General features: G+C 44.9%; 1 protein-coding gene across 2 annotated transcripts in view; it reads left to right on the top strand.

The window, feature by feature from the left end:
* Snx24 (sorting nexin 24) overlaps positions 1–15,806 on the top strand; it is a 157,291-nt gene that overhangs the window by 95,010 nt on the left and 46,475 nt on the right. For both annotated transcript variants that reach the window (XM_057789357.1, XM_057789356.1), the window contains exon 3: positions 10,626–10,730. In XM_057789357.1, the coding sequence (XP_057645340.1) occupies positions 10,626–10,730 (105 nt within the window). The remainder of the gene's footprint in view (positions 1–10,625; positions 10,731–15,806) is intronic.

Raw genomic sequence — 15,806 nt, 5'->3', positions numbered from 1 at the left:
ACTAAGGAATTGAAAATAAATACTTAAAAAACCCTCCAAACCAGGCTTAATTTTTGTGGGTTATGAATTACTTGGGTGCTAAATTTTTCATAATAACTTGAAATACCTAATGAGATTTCCTGGAAAAAAAAATCACAAGTGATGAGTCAGTTCAAATTTATCATTTTTCTTTCCACATATCGGTGACTAGGAGTATATCATACATATATATAAGTCGTTTATATATGTATATAAATGTTACATTACACATGTGAAATATATGTATGAAACACATGGATGCATGCCATATTTAGATAGTTGGGCAAGAAGCCAGAAATGGGTTGTTAGGAGAGTCTTTTAGTTTTATGCTTTTTAATGTCTATGTATTTATTCTGGGACACATCACTGCATAAAAAGTGTCATAATGTGTTGATTCTGAACGAAAAGGCTTTTAGAACATTGTGAAAAGTTTTTCCACTTTAATCAGAGAGTAGAGAATTAAGTCTAAACCAAAAGATTAGTGAGCTTGTTTCCCTGTTGTCTGTTTTGAGATTTTTGTCTGCCTAATTTCAAACAGGGTCTCACTCTGGCTGGCTTAGACTCTACAGGTGGCCCTCTGTTCCTCTTCCTGAGCACTGGGCTTGGCCTGCACCACCAGGCCCCTCCCTTGCTTCTTCTTAGAGATGTTCTAAACTTTTCTGTTAGGATGGCAAATCATTTAATTAAGTAAATTTAATTCTCCAGTTAGCATTCCATCAAGTTCAAGTTTCCTCCTGGAGAAACCATGCAAATTCCTACAGATTTCCATGGGATGTTGCCAGGTATAGCATGATTAATAAAAACCCAGAGACAGATATTGGGGTTCAACCTGAAGGTCAGAAAAGCAGAACAGCCAACCACTGGCTCTTACCTCTGCCTCAGTCTGAAATGGCGATCCTGCCTCCAGGAATCCTCAGAATGAGACTGTGTCTGAGAGCTGTCTCCTCCCTTCTCTAGGGCTGGGATTAAAGGTGTGCACCACAACTGGCCACCCGGTTTCTGTGACAAACTAGTGTGGCTACTGGGATTAAAGGTGTGTGTCACCACTGCGTGGTCTGTACAGCTGACTAGGGCGGCTGTTTTATTCTCTGAACTTTAGGCAAGCTTTATTTATTAAAATACAAATGAAATATTGCTACAGCCAGGAGACTTGTTTTTAAAAAGCACCAACCCCAGAGACCTCAGAGAGAAACAAACATAAAATTGGGGTCCATCTTCTTCATGGGATTCTGTTTGGTTTGGTTTTAGGAGCATACAAATTCCTCTAGGATCCTGGTAAGCTAAGTCCCTAAGGAAGGTTGAGGTCAGGTCTCTCTGCATCTGCACACAGCTTCTCCCTGCCAGTCTAGCCTGGCCAGCTTGTCAGGTGCAAGCCCCTTCCTAACCCACTAGGTCAGCATGAAGTACTTTGCAACCAGCACAGCCCAGCTGAGCTCTCCAGATACCAGGGGATCGACCCCATAACAGACACAGCAGGGTGACTGCCAATTAGGCTGGCCCTGTCCATGGGGCAGTCCACAGACGCTACTTGTGTGCAGACCGGCTTGCTCACGTTCTGCCCTAGGACATTTTTTTTTTTACCCTCTCGTCAGCAATCAAGCACTGTCAGAAAAAAAAAAAATCCTGTACTTTCTCTTGGACTTGTTCTTTCAATTTCTGCAGTTCCATTATTTATTAACTTTGTCCAGTTTCTCCTAATGAAGCTTGGTAGAGTAAATTGAGGAGTAATTCGCAAATCTCTGTGACAGAATTTAAGACATCCTTCTAGGCACGTGAGCTCCAGTTTGGAGGCAGGGACAGGCTGTTGGTAGACCGTGCTGTTTGACTTTGGGAGACCGCTACTGCCGTGTTAGAATTGGTAGAAAGGCAAGGCCAAAAGGCAAATGCGTGCATTAGTGAGATGTAAAAGTGTGTATCCCTCTGTAATCTTAACTATAAAACTGCTCAGAAGCACCGTAGCAGGTAAGACGGAATGAAGTGCCTTGTGCCGGCTTTAAGGCGCTGCTCCCCACCCGGCAAGCCTTGTCATCCAGCTATGCTTTTGCTACCTTCTGATGTGGGGTTCCCCTCTGTATGCTGTGAATATGTTTATTACCATTGCTTAATAAACCAGCTGCTTTGGCCTATAGCAGGGCAGAATAGAGCTAGGTGGAAAAACCAAACTGAATGCAAGGAGAAAGAAGGTGGAGTCAGGTAGCTGCCATGTAGCTGCCAAAGGAGAAACAAGCCAGAACCTTACCAGTAGGTCACAGTGTTGTGGTGATACATAGATTAATAGAAATGGGTTAATTTAGGATGGAAGAGCTAGCTGGAAATAGACTTGAGCCACTGACCAAACAGTGTTGTAATTAATATAGTTTGCGTGTGATTATTAGGGTCTGGGCGGCCAGGAAGCATAAGAACAGTCTCAGCCTACAACCCTACACTACATATACAACACACACTAAATACACACACACACATACACACCACACTACATACACATACACCACACACACTAAATATACACACATCACTTATACACACACCATACACACACCACACACGTACACCACACACACACACACACACACACACAAAACGACAATACTTAGAACTAACAGTTCAAGGTTCGGAGTGTTGAAGGTCCTTCTGACCTTTCTCTTACCTGACCTTTCTAGAATGTCACTAGGTCCTACCATCTCATTCTTCCGCATTGCTGCTATGAGCACCCCTTGGTTTTTCACTGTCTCCCCAGAGCGGTGCTGTTTTGTATTGTGTCCACAGTCTGCCCCTCATCTTTTTCCCTTTGCTCTACTCCGTGTCAGTTTGCCTGCATTTCCAGACCTTTCTCCGCTCTCACTGATGTGGGCTTGAACTGTCTACCGTGCCACAGATGGTGACTCCCGGGACAGTGTTCTCAACCCTTGTGTTAGTTCCCCATTGCTGTTATAGCAAATAACAACAGAAAGGACAACTTAAAACAAGGCACATTTATTATCTTGCGCTAGGTGGGTGGACAGGGCTGCATTCCCATAGGAGAGTCCATTTCCTGCCGGTCGTAGCTCCAAGCAGCTGCCCACATTCCTCGTGGCCCTTTCCATCCTCCAAGCTGGCATCACCATCCTTCCTGCTCCTGCCTCCCTCCTGTCATCTCCCGTTTTCACAACCCACATTGGGCCCATCCCAATAATAATCCAGGACAGCCATCCCGATTCAACATCCTGCATTTAAATTCTGTCTGTAAAGCCCCATCCTGCACAGGAGCACCACTCGCGGGCTCTAGGGATGAGGGGGTCTCAGGTATCTTTAAAGGCGTCATCATTCTGTCCACTTCCAACCGCCTTCTGGCCAGCCCTGTTTCTGCTGCTTCTCCTGAGAAAAGTTCCTGTTAGCCACACCCAAACACGTCCTGTAGAGGCCCGCACTTCCCTGTCTTTGCCAGGCTAAATGCCCATCATCTGCCCATGTGTTAAAAACAAAGCAGGACATTCAAGTTCTTCAGCGCCAGCTGCCTGTTTTTTAATCTTTTTTTCCCCCTTGAAACGCCTGTTCCATTTAACATAGACATTTCTACTTAAACAATTAAAATTATGTCTTAACACAATCAAAGCTTAGTTATCCCATATCTCCAGCTGGGTTCCAGGTTGCCTGAAAGCTCCTGGCTCCCTCACAGGCTACAATGTCAGGTGTGTATTGCTGCGCCTGCCCCCCACCCCTCCCCACCGGCCTCAGTCTTCTCCTTTGTATTTTCCACAGTAACTGTCTGCTGTCTGGGATGTTGGAGAACATCATATGTGTTCTGTGTGAACATTTATGTTATTGGAAATCTGACCCCAGGTTCCTCTAATCTCGGTTCCTTCGTAGCTTCTGCTGTGCCCGGAGGAGGAAGGGGTGGCAAACTAAACAAGATTCCATTCTGTTCTTTGGAACAAGGTGTCCCCTGACTCAGGCACAGGCTCTTGTGAGGGTTGCCTTTAAGTATGTGAAGACACCAGCCCCATACCCCACTCACCCCTACCTACCCCTGCCAAGTCACTCATCACTTTCCATGGCCATGCCTGCAGAGAGCTATGCTGTCCTAGGCCCCAGACTCCGCCCCACACTGCAGACTTCTGAATGTGGTTGGCTTCATGCTTTTCCAGCTGTTTTCTGTCAGCTCCAGCCCACCCCTTTATTCACAATGTTTTCAGGGAAATACGGGGCTGGCTCATTTTCAAATTAACTATCCTCATCTTTTGTTACTGCCTCCTTAGGGTTTGAGTCAAATATCACGTTCTCTTTTATTCAATGTAATGAAGTACACATTTCAGATGAACCAGAAAACTGCTCTGTGGGATCAAACCTAGAGAGCAGAACCCATGTACCAGCCCTGAGGGAACCCTGAGAAGACTGAGGTGATAGAATACAGGAAGGGTTATCTCATGGCAACCCCCTTCCAAATAGCTCTGCTTGCTTATTTTTCTTTTTTTTCTTTTCTTTTTCTTTATTTTCTTTTTTGTCTCTGCTTCTTTAGATGCTTTTGTTTCCATTCTTTTTTATTTCTGTCCTTTGTAAAATTGTTTTTGAACTTTTCTGGGGGAAAATAGTAGGTTTTTCTAGCCACGTCATATGCATGTAGGTCTTTTCTGTCTGTAATAAGTTCTCAGTGAGTTCTAACAATGTCAGAAGGGAAAGGGAGTGGCTCCATACTGAAAAGGTACACGTGCATGCACAAGTGTTTATCTGCACACACATCAGAAAGGTCCTTTGCCCTGATGCTATGTAGCGGGACAGTTAATCATCAGATGAAGTAGACAAAGGAGTATTTATCTTGCGAGCAGCTGAGCCCTCTTGGAAACCAATTGTCTTGGGTTTGTCTCTCATCTAAATTCTTGCCCCCCTTCAAATGTGTCGTGGAGAAAGTCTGTGTGTTGATCAGTTCCCTCCGTACCCTCCTGTAAACAGAAAGGAAAAATGCCTTCAGTGCTGTGTCCTCGACATGCAGAGAGAAAACCTGAGAGACAGAGTGTAGAGCATTTGTGGAGGGTCAAAGTCAGGTTGTAAGGCTTGCACAGTTGTCTTGCCTCCCCTTGCCCCATTTTAGAAGCATTCCTGTAGGGTACATCCCCACTCACTACCTGTCCGTCAGCACTCCCAGTGTTATGTTGCAGCATAATAAGTCACCTCAGACGCAAACCTTCAAGTAACCATTGTCACACAGAGTCTCCATGGGTCAGGAGTCAGTCTGGCTGTCTGTGATCAAGGATAGCCATGATGTAGTCTTGTCCGCTGCCCACATCTATGCTCACTTGGGCAGACTTCTGCCTGAATCTGTAGGAGGGATGCCCTGTATTGCTGACTGTTGATAGAGGCAGCTCTTAGCTGCTTGAGGCCACCTCAAGCCCTCGCCACTTCCTCAGAGCCATCAGTCTGCTAGGACTGAGGGGTACAGACATGTAACCGTGGAGGGGACTACCCCACGGTAGTCCCACATGGAAGGAGTTAGGTAGGCTGTAAACACCATGGGGCCAGTTTGTGCATTCTGCCCACCATAGCTCTTTTGCTGTGTTAGGACTTCACTCTCAATGCAATTTGATTTAGTTCTATGTCTATAAGTGCAATTTACACAGGATTCAGACTCCTGGGTTTACAGAATTTTGTATACTCACTCACACATTAGCTCCACATGGACCCCTAGAGGCATCTCTAGTGTAGATTCTCCCACCTCAAGAGTTGATTCCTTTATGTTAGGAGTGTCTAAGGTTGTATGTCATAGAACTTTGACCGGTTTTCTTCATCAAGTAAGAGACCTATTGTTGTTATCCTCAGGAAACCTAAAGGCAGGCACCCCAAGGGATGGAGCTAGCCTCAGTATCCACCATCCTAACATGACTTTACTTTCTGATTATAAAAGAGCCGTGGCCACTCCAGGCCTCGCTTCACACTCTGGCAGAAACAAGTTCTGCTGTCTTTCTGGGAAAACAGAAGTTCCACCCAGTAGACTTGTGCTACGTTTTTTAACAAGTCTCATTTGTGTCACGTGACCACGGTGATGATAAGGGAATTTAGGAAATCAAGACTTTCAGTATTAACGTGTTGAACTCTGAACGCCATTTCCCCCTGGTCATAGAGCTGACAGTGGTTGTAAGCACAAAACAGTGGTGACAGTCACAGATGGGATTCTGTTGTCCTTCCGTGGGCGTGACCAGGCTCCTGTTGCTTTACCATTTCCAACTGCACAGCTTGTGCCTGGTGGCCGAAGGTGTCTGGTCTGGCTCCACCCATTGTATAGGCCATTTACGTAAAGGGTGGACGAATGAAAAGAAGGAAAGATTTCCTTCCTCTGTGACTTCTGAGAGCCCTTCTTGGATTGGACTGACACCTTCTCTGCTTTCTTCCCTGTGACCAGAATGCAGTCACATTCTTATTTTTTTTTTATTTTTGATTTTTCGAGACAGGGTTTCTCTGTGTAGCTTTAGTGCTTGTCCTGAACTCTCTCTTGTAGACCAGGCTGGCCTCGAACTCACAGGTTGAGGTATCTGGCTTCATGAGCTGATCCCCTAATGGATTCTTGGACTTTCTATTGATGAACAGCAGTTGTTGGGCTGGCTGACTCACAGCCGTATTCATTCTATCAGTTATTTCCCTCTGGAGAAGTCTAATACAGCCACAGAGCTCAAACCTGACTTTATGACACCATTCAGTGAATAGCAGGCAGTTCATCAAGACAGCTGCCAGAGGAGGTCCACACCTAAAGGTCTGCCCTAGCACCGTGATGCTCAGATCTACCTTGCACACCCACATACTGCCACACCTGCCCACATCCACTACCAGCACACACAGTGAAGACCATCAGCACACACAGTGAAGACCATCAGCACTCACAGTCAAGACCATCAGCACATACAGTGAAGACCATCAGCACAGACAGTCAAGGCCATCAGCACTCACAGTCAAGGCCATCAGCACACACAGTGAAGACCATCAGCACACATAGTCAAAACCATCAGCACACACAGTGAAGACCATCAGCACACACAGTGAAGACCATCAGCACACACAGTGAAGACCATCAGCACACACAGTGAAGACCATCAGCACACACAGTGAAGACCATCAGCACACACAGTCAAGGCCATCAGCACACACAGTCAAGGCCATCAGCGCACACAGTCAAGGCCATCAGCACACAGTCAAGACCATCAGCACACACAGTCAAGGCCATCAGCACACACAGTCAAGGCCATCATCTCTTGCCTCACTTTCTTCAGGTACTTTGAAATGTCTTGTTGGCTCCACCTCTATACCCCATGCTGTCTTTCTTGTTCAATGACCCCAGCATGTTCCCTCCAAAGTAAAGGTTAGGTCATGGCATGAATTGTTGATTCATCAATTTCCCTCTCATTTAAAATAATATCCCAATTCTGGCCATGCCCGACAAGGCCATGAAGTATATGGTGTTGCCACCTGTGAGAGTCCTTCTCTCCTTGCTGGCTTTGAGCACCAAAGGCCTGGCTCTCCCTTTATATTGATGTTGCTGCCCTAATAATGTTCCTTGGGTCGCTCATCTGGCCTCCTTCAAACAGAATTCAGTTCATGCCTCAGACACTGCCACCTCACACAGGCCTTCTCCCTGTCACTCCATCCAACCCCCAATTTTAATGCTATCACTTTCATCCACTCCATTAACTTGTTTTCTGTTGGTGTGAGGTGCTGGCTAGTTTTAATGTCAACTGGACAGAATCTAGGGTCGTCTGTGAGGAAGGACTCTTGATTGAGTAAATACCTTCATGTATTGGTAAGTCTGTGGGGCTTTTTGGTTTTTTTGATTGATTGATGTGGAAGGGTCCATCTTACTGTGGGTAATACTGTCCTTGGCAGGTGGTTCTGGATGGGGTGAGAGAGTAGGGTGAGGAATCCATGGGAAGCAAGCCAATAAGCAGCAGTCTTTCATGGCCTGCGCTGGTTCCTGCCTCCGGGTTCCTGCCTTGACTTCCCTGGATGATGAAATAAAGCCTTCCCTTCTCTAGGCACTTTTGGTCAAGGTGTTTGTTTATTATTGTCAGAGCCAAATGACTGAGAAGTGATAAAATTCTTTCCTCTAACTGGTAGGAGAATAATATGCTTGAACAAATCCTAAGTCCTCTAATGTCCCCATGCTGTCTTTTTGGAACCAGACTTCTCTGGGTATTACGATTTACAGCGTGAGTGACCCTGGAAGGTCCCCTGGAGGTGGGAGACTGTGGATGGTAAGGGACAGACAGATACACCGTATAGAGAGAGCTTGGGTATGGAGAGTTTATTTAATGGGTATTGGGAGAGTATAAGAGTAGGGAGGTATGGGGAGAAGAGAGAAAAAGAGAGAAATAGAGTGACAGAGAGAGGGGGGAATAGGAGAGAGAAGGAGGGAAGGGAAAGACAGAAAGCTGTCTCTTCAGAAGAACAGTGGGGGGAGAGAGAGAGAGAGAGAGAGAGAGAGAGAGAGAGAGAGAGAGAGAGAGAGAGAGAGAGAGAGAGAGAGAGAGGAAGAAGGAGGAGGAGGGGAGGGGAGGGGAGAGCAGAGACCAGCTTGTCTGGGCAGGAAGGGGGACATTGGGAGTGAGTGGAACTTGTGTCTCAAAGGGACAAGGTACTGACAGGGAAGGCCAGCAAAATTATAACACTGGGAATCTCCCATGATCTCAGGCTCCAGCAGGCTTATAGTTCTCCAGGCAGCTGTGCCCAGGAGACTGTGTAATTCTGTTCCTATTAGTTCTATTGCTAAGAAAGTGTAGATTGGGGCTTGCAAATCACTTGTATCTGCATAGAGGGAGGAGGCAAACATGGGCTCAGCCATTGAAGGGCTGCTGTTGGAACTGCTCCTTTCTCATAGTGTCCATAAAGTTCAGCCTAGAGTGGTCACCGGTGAAAATTTTCTTAAATGCGGAAAGAAGTTTTATTGTGTTTTTGGCTACACAAGTTTAATCATGCATTTGGCTATATAGGTTCAGTCGTGTGTTTTCTCATGAATGAATAAATATTCTTTCTCTGCGTGTTTTGCGAAGGGGCCATGTTAGTAAGTCTTCAAGGTTTCATTAGGACGGTGGGCTTATCCACTTATAGAGGTTACTTCGGGCATCGTTCTATAAGTTTAGTAGCATAAAGCTTCACGGGTTTATTCTCTCGTGCTACCTAAGGTTTCAAAGTCCAAAATCAATTTAACCAAGCTAAAACTGAGTTGGCCAGCAGAACTGCAACCCTTTTAGAGGACCCAGGTAGTAGGTCCATTGAAGCTTCTAGAAGCCCTGAGTAGATACATCCAAGCTTCTAAAGGTCCTGCACTGACTTTTTTAGCTTCTGGAGGCTGTTGAGGCCATCATTAAAAGATAGCCACATACTTAGGATTTTTCTTACTTTTATATTTTTAGATCCTGATGATTAAACCCAATGAATTGTACATGCTAAACAAGTGCCGAGCTACATTTCTGCCGTGACACAGGATCTTTATTTGTAGACCAGGGTACCCTCTGCACTGTGATCCTCCTGCCTTAGTTCCTAAGTCTGGTAGTATAGGTGTACACCACCATCCCTTGTACTTCGTAACCTCTGCCCTCTTGTAAGGGCCTTATGGTTGCATTGAACCTGCCCAGATAATCCAGGACATTTACCCTGTTATTAAATCAATAATTTTACCAAACTGGAAAAAATTCTGCTTTGCTGTATGTGGAAAAACTCCAGGTTTAGGGCTTAGCCCTTCTTAGTGATAGATGGTACTTTACAGACTAGAGCAGCTTTGACTTAACTTTGAATAGCTTTTTTGAAAACTACGTTTTTATTTGATTTTATTTGTTTGGGTGTTTTGCTTGCATGTATGTCTGTGTACCACTTCTGTGACTGGTGCTTGACGAGTTCAGAGGACAGTGTCCAGACCCCTGGAATTGGAGTTACAGATGGTTGTGAGCCACTATGTGGGTGCAGGGAATCGAACACTGGTCCCCCGGAAGAGCAGCCCCAGTGGTCTTAACAACTGAGCTATCTCTCCAACCCAGAATATATTTTTTTTAATGTTGTTACCAAAAAGGACTGCCCGGATATTCTAACTCAAAACTGCCCCTCAGTGTGCACGAGGAGAGCTTGTAGTTCTCTTCTGAACTGTTGGAAGGATTAGCCTTTGTCTATATTTTCAAATTCACTTTATTTCAGAAATTTCTAGAACCCCTCCTGAGTGTTGTGCTCCAGTTAATGTGACATTTCTGGGGACAGTGATCAGAAATGTCCATACTTTGTTCTGTTTTCTAATGTGAAAATAATAAGTGGAAGAGCTTTCTCTTTAGTTAGAGAATTAGTTTAAAAGCTTGTGTTAATATTGCTATGAAATAAATTGGTATTTGAAACTATATGTCTTACTTTGCTTTCCATTTAGTTCAAGTACTAGACTTTCCATGTTTCAGAAAAAACTCATTTAAATGTGAAATACTCATCATAACGATTATCAGACATAAACCCCATTTGTTCTGAAGCCTGAACAATCAGACTGCCTAAGTAGGAATTGCTTGAAAAACTTCTCGGCATATTTTAGTCAAGGTTTATTTTGCTTAGTTAGCTTTTCTTTCTCTCAAATTATTTTATTATAATTAACAGACATCTTTTCTCTTCTGTCCTGGAAGCTTAAGAAATGTATAAAGACTCCAGAAATCCCTTCTAAACACGTCAGGAACTGGGTCCCCAAAGTCCTGGAACAACGGCGGCAAGGCCTGGAGACATATTTGCAGGTATGTAACAGAGCCTAGATCATTATCTCACTAATGTAAGAATGTGACACCAAATACTGACCAGCAGCCAGAGATTCCGAGATGCGGGCTGTTTTCAGTTACAAATATGGCTATCGTTTGGTTCATTAGCTTTTATTGGATTCTATTTAAAGTTGCTTATGCATTGGGTGAGTTCAGATTTAGTGTCCTGGGAAGAATGCTGTTGAAATGATCTGTGTACCTTTAACTTCAGCTCTACAGATTACTTTGTGTTTTAGATGCAATGATTCTATTTTCTCAGCCCTTGGTTTTAGATGTTCAGGTACTAGTTGGAGTCCTGAGAGAGAAAATAAATCTTCAGCAGGGGAGGCTAAGATATGTGTAAAACCCCACCAAGACTGTGTAGAAATTGCCCCTGAGAAAGTGTCAACTTTTCTGAGAATCAGAATATATGTCTAGAGCAGTGGTTCTCAACCTGTGGGGCACGACCCCTTGGGAGTTGAATATCCCTTGCACAGAGGTATTGTAAGACCATCAGAAAACACAGATGTTTACGTTATGATTCATAACAGTAGCAAATACTGTATTAAAGTGTCACAGCATTAGGAAGGTTGAGAACCACTGGTCTAGACAGAGTGCAAGAGGAAGTTCTCTACTTTCTCCTTGAAGAACAAGCAGAACTGGGTGAGAGAGATGAAAGCCTCCTACACAAGTGACAGAGAAGGCAAAGGAGAGAATAAGACACTGTTATGGGAAAAATAAAACACTGCAGTTCCCTGAGTTGCCCGGGGGTCACAAGCGCCAGCGAGTCCCAGGCAGGTAGCTGCTCAGCAGGTGAGAGACAGAGACACACCATACAGAGATAGTGGGTATTTATTTAGTGGGTTATGGAAGGGAAAGGGAATGGGGGAAGGGGAGAAGGGGAAGAGCAGAGAGAGGCAGAGAGAGAGAAAGAAAACCAGAGAGAGGGGAAGGAAAGAAGATAGGGGAGAAGGGAGAGAGGCAAAAACTGCCTCTTTGGGAGAGAGATGGAAAGGAAAGAACTCAGGCTGGAAGCAGAAGGAGGTCTGCCTGCCTTAGCGGACTGGGGAGGGAGTGGGTGGAACTTGTCTGTTAAAGGGACAGGACAGACCATTACACTGTCCACTTATCTGAATGTTACCAAAGCCTCTGAAGTCTCAGGTGACTATTCCATGGTGTCCCCATTAGATGGGCAGCGCAGGTGCCAAATTAGACCCAAATAGTCAGACGTGTGCTACATTTAGTCCCATGTGAGAAGTGATACCTGGAGGTGAGCATAGTTTGGTGAGGAAAGGAATCCTACCTCAAAAGATAAGGATGCAAATATGTTGGACATACCTATAATCTCAGCGCTTTGGAATGCAGATGTGTTGAGGTAGACCTATAATCCCAGTGCTTTGGAATGCAGATGTATTGAGGTAGACCTATAATCCCAGCGCTTTGGAATGTAGATGTGTTAAGGAAAACCTATAATCCCAACACTTTGGAGGCTTGGGCAAGAGAACCAGAAATTTAAGGTCAGCCTGACTGCATCTCAATAAAACAACACAAGACAGAAGAGTCAGACTTCTTATAAGAGTTAAGAACACTGATCCTTCTAAGATTATCGTATTAGAGAAATGGGCAGCATAGCCGTGTTCTTTCTGCATTGTCCTTGTGGCCCCTTCAAGCTTTATTAACTCCAGGGTGGACCTTGCATAGGAGAGAAGCTATGAGCTGTCAAGCTTGTGTGCTGTCCCCATACAGAGCTCTGATGGATGGCTGGGTCTGAGTCACTGGTGGCTGATGCCCAGGGATAGAGAGGAGGGCTTCTTCTTGGTGGAGAGGAAGATGCCAGGTGTCAGTTCCCAGCCTTCTCTTGTGTTGTCATCTTGACCCTGTCCAAGGAGGACGCACAGGGCAGAAGAGATGGGGACTGAGGAGGAAGATGCTTATGGGTTTTTCTCTTGGTCTTCGCAGCTTGGAGGAAGGATTCTCCACTGTGTCTCTGGGAGTGAGAGCCTAAATTTAGGAAAGTGGAATCACAAATCGCAGGAGTGTGTGTGGCCTTCTCTGAGATTCTTTGGTAGAGCAATCAGGATTCCATAGCTTCGGGCAACACTTGAGAGCAAACGGCAAACCAAAAACCAAGCGAACGCGACCTAAGAAATTGTCTGCAAAGGGTAGAAGGCATGCTCTCTGTAATTAGATGGGATAGGTAAACAAAGCGCTTTCATTTGCAGGGCCAGATTTTCCACAGATATTGTATATCTTCAGGCCTTAGCTCTGAAGAGAGCTTTAACCCCCCGCCACCCCCCCCCATTGCATTTGACACATGACTTCCATTACTCCTCAGTGTAAACATTTTAAGTTGTTTGTGCTGCGTATGTAAATATGTGGAGAAAATCATCTGGCACAGGAGGGAGCTTACAATGGCGCTCAAATTGAGCTTAGAATTTTCTATTCTCAGAAATGGGCCTTGAAAGATGTGGTTGAGGGCTGAGCGTGCTTGCTTCCTGCTGTGTGTTTCAAATTTACGTTGGTGTCGCTTAGTGACTTTTGAAAACCCAGAGGACTTCATTGAGAGCCTTTTCTTCTCCCTTGGACAGTGGGCGCTAGGCGGAGGTTGTTGTGAGGTTCAGAAGCGAAGGGCAAAACCCTGGCTGTGGACAACTCTTGCTTTTTTGGTCTCGATGAGGTAGACAGCATTGTCATTTCTTCCACTGCCTGCCTAACTCCAATGACAATCCCATTCACCCACCCTCAGGACCAGGCTCAACCCCAGGGAGTAGCTGCCACCAGCCTGTCTTGTCAGACACCTGTGAGTCAGCTCAGCCTGTGCTGTAGGGTATGACACTGGCCTGGCCCAAGCCATGCTCCCAAGGCCACAGAGGCTTAGACTCCCCATGCCAGCTCATTTGCTGCCTGTCAGAGACAGTCTGTTTCTTGACAAGGTCAGGGCAAATGACCCTTCTTTTCTAGAGGGCAGCTGGTCACCTGTGACTGCAGCCCCACACCCTACCTGTGGTGGCTCACACTGCTCTTTTCCTTAGACACGGGGAGACTGAGATTGGAGAGCCTCTAAAGCCTGTGTCACCTTCCCAAGTACGTTTGTTAAAGGGCTCGGGGTGGACTTTTATTTTCCCATTGCCCAATATGGGCTCTTCTCGTTATACACATTTTCACCCTTGTTAGCTTTGTATTGCTTGTAATAGTAGGTCCAAGGAAAGACTTTATAGTGATCAATATTACAGTTGATCAGAATGATTCTTCCCTGATTGGTTGATTGAATAGTTGATTGGTGAGTAAATGTTGGGGTTTTTTTCCAATTATATGTATGTGTGTGTGTGTGTGTGTGTGCAGGCACGCACACTCACTCACTTGTCTGTATGTGTACCACATGTGTGCAGGAGCCCATGGAGACCAGAAGACAGTACTGGTCCCCTGAAACTGGAGTTGCAGGTGGTTGTGAGTGGTTATGTGGGTGCTGAATACCAATCCCAGGTCCTCTGTAAGCTCAATAAGTGCTTTAACCACTAAGGCATCTCAATAGCACCATGATTTTTCAGGTTTTTAACTTAAATATTCAAAATCCTAGCAAATAATGCTTCCATTTTCTGTGTTGTCATCTGGCTCAGTGGGGAGTTGTTGTTTATTGTTTGAAACAGCCTGGCTGGCCCATGCCAGCATTGAACTCCTAGACGCAAACCAGTTGTTTGCCTCAACCTGAGAACAGCTTATGGGACATTCTCAGAGTTAGAAAATAACTTTAAAGAAGAAAGATAAAGTCACCCATTTTCAAAATTAAGTTTGTTCTAAGATGTTAATCAAAAGAATCAAAAACTTTTTTAATGTCTGTATTTTTCACACTCTTTTCTGTTCTTTGGTCACTAATACTTTGAAAGCGAGAATCAAAGAAAGCCTGCACTTAGGTTTGGTTTAGCTGCTCTTCTGTTCAGAAGCGAATGACATACTAATCTGTAAACTATAATTTAGAAATAGCATCAGTATCAATGAAATAATGTAGCTTATTTAAAGCTACAGAGACATCGAATAGCTACCTGGCACGTTTGTAACGGTAGGTGTCTTTAAAACATTTTACAGTGTGTTTGAAAAAGCCAGCTTGCATTGGGCATGACAGCCTGTGTCTGTTGTCATATCTATACAGGAGGCTGACACAGGAGCCTGGGGAACATAGCAAGAACTAGGAGAGAAGGGGAGAAAAGAGGGGCAAAACGAGAGAGAGAGAGGATAGAAGCTACTCTGTCTTCAGATAAGAATGTCACATCTTCACGGGGGGGGGGGGGGACGACACGGGGAAGTGAAGTAAGCATATCAAATAAAAGTGGCACGAAAGGCTGGCATGGTGGCCGTAATCACGGCACTCTGGCTGGGAAACGTGGGTTTGGGTGGCTGCTGACATTTCAGCTTTATGGGAAGCCATAGGTCCATTCCTCAGTTGCTGGTGTTCTAACAATTTCCCCCCTTCCCTGAGCTTTTCTTAATCTTACACTTGTTTTCTAGACATGTACTGTTTTCAGTAGAATTAAGTTGGAAGAATAAGAAAAGATATATTTACAACTTCTTGAAACTGAAATCAATTTGTTGACTTAAAAAATTTATTTTTATTATTATTGTTATTATTATTATTAATTTATTTTAGTGTATGGGTGCTTTGCCTGCATGTATGTCTGTACATCACTTTTATGCCTGGTGCCTTCAGAGGCCAGTAGAGGGCATCAGATCCCCTGGGACTGTAGTTACATACAGATCATTGTGAGCTACCCTGTGTGTGCTGAGAATTGAACCTGGGTCCTCTGGAAGAAAGGTCAGTGCTCTTAACCGCTGAGCCATTTCTCCAGCCGTATTTATTTTTGCGTATGTGTGTGGGTGAGGGCACATGGTTGCCACAGCCCACATGTAGAAGTGAAAGAGGGCCTTGGGCATCAGTCCTTGCTTCCAGTACTGTTTGAGGCAGGCTTTTCTTGACTGCTGCACAGAAGACTCCAGGCTGGCCGCTCACCAGAACTTCCCTGGGATCCTGCTGTTTCTGCCTCCATACTGTAGAAGTGCTGGATTGCAGAAATGCACCACTGC

The sequence above is a fragment of the Chionomys nivalis genome, chromosome 14, assembly GCF_950005125.1.
Source record: "Chionomys nivalis chromosome 14, mChiNiv1.1, whole genome shotgun sequence".
Classification (NCBI taxonomy): domain Eukaryota; kingdom Metazoa; phylum Chordata; class Mammalia; order Rodentia; family Cricetidae; genus Chionomys; species Chionomys nivalis.
The sequence above is the reverse complement of the archived record's forward strand: the minus strand, read 5'-3'. Positions and strand labels throughout refer to the sequence as shown.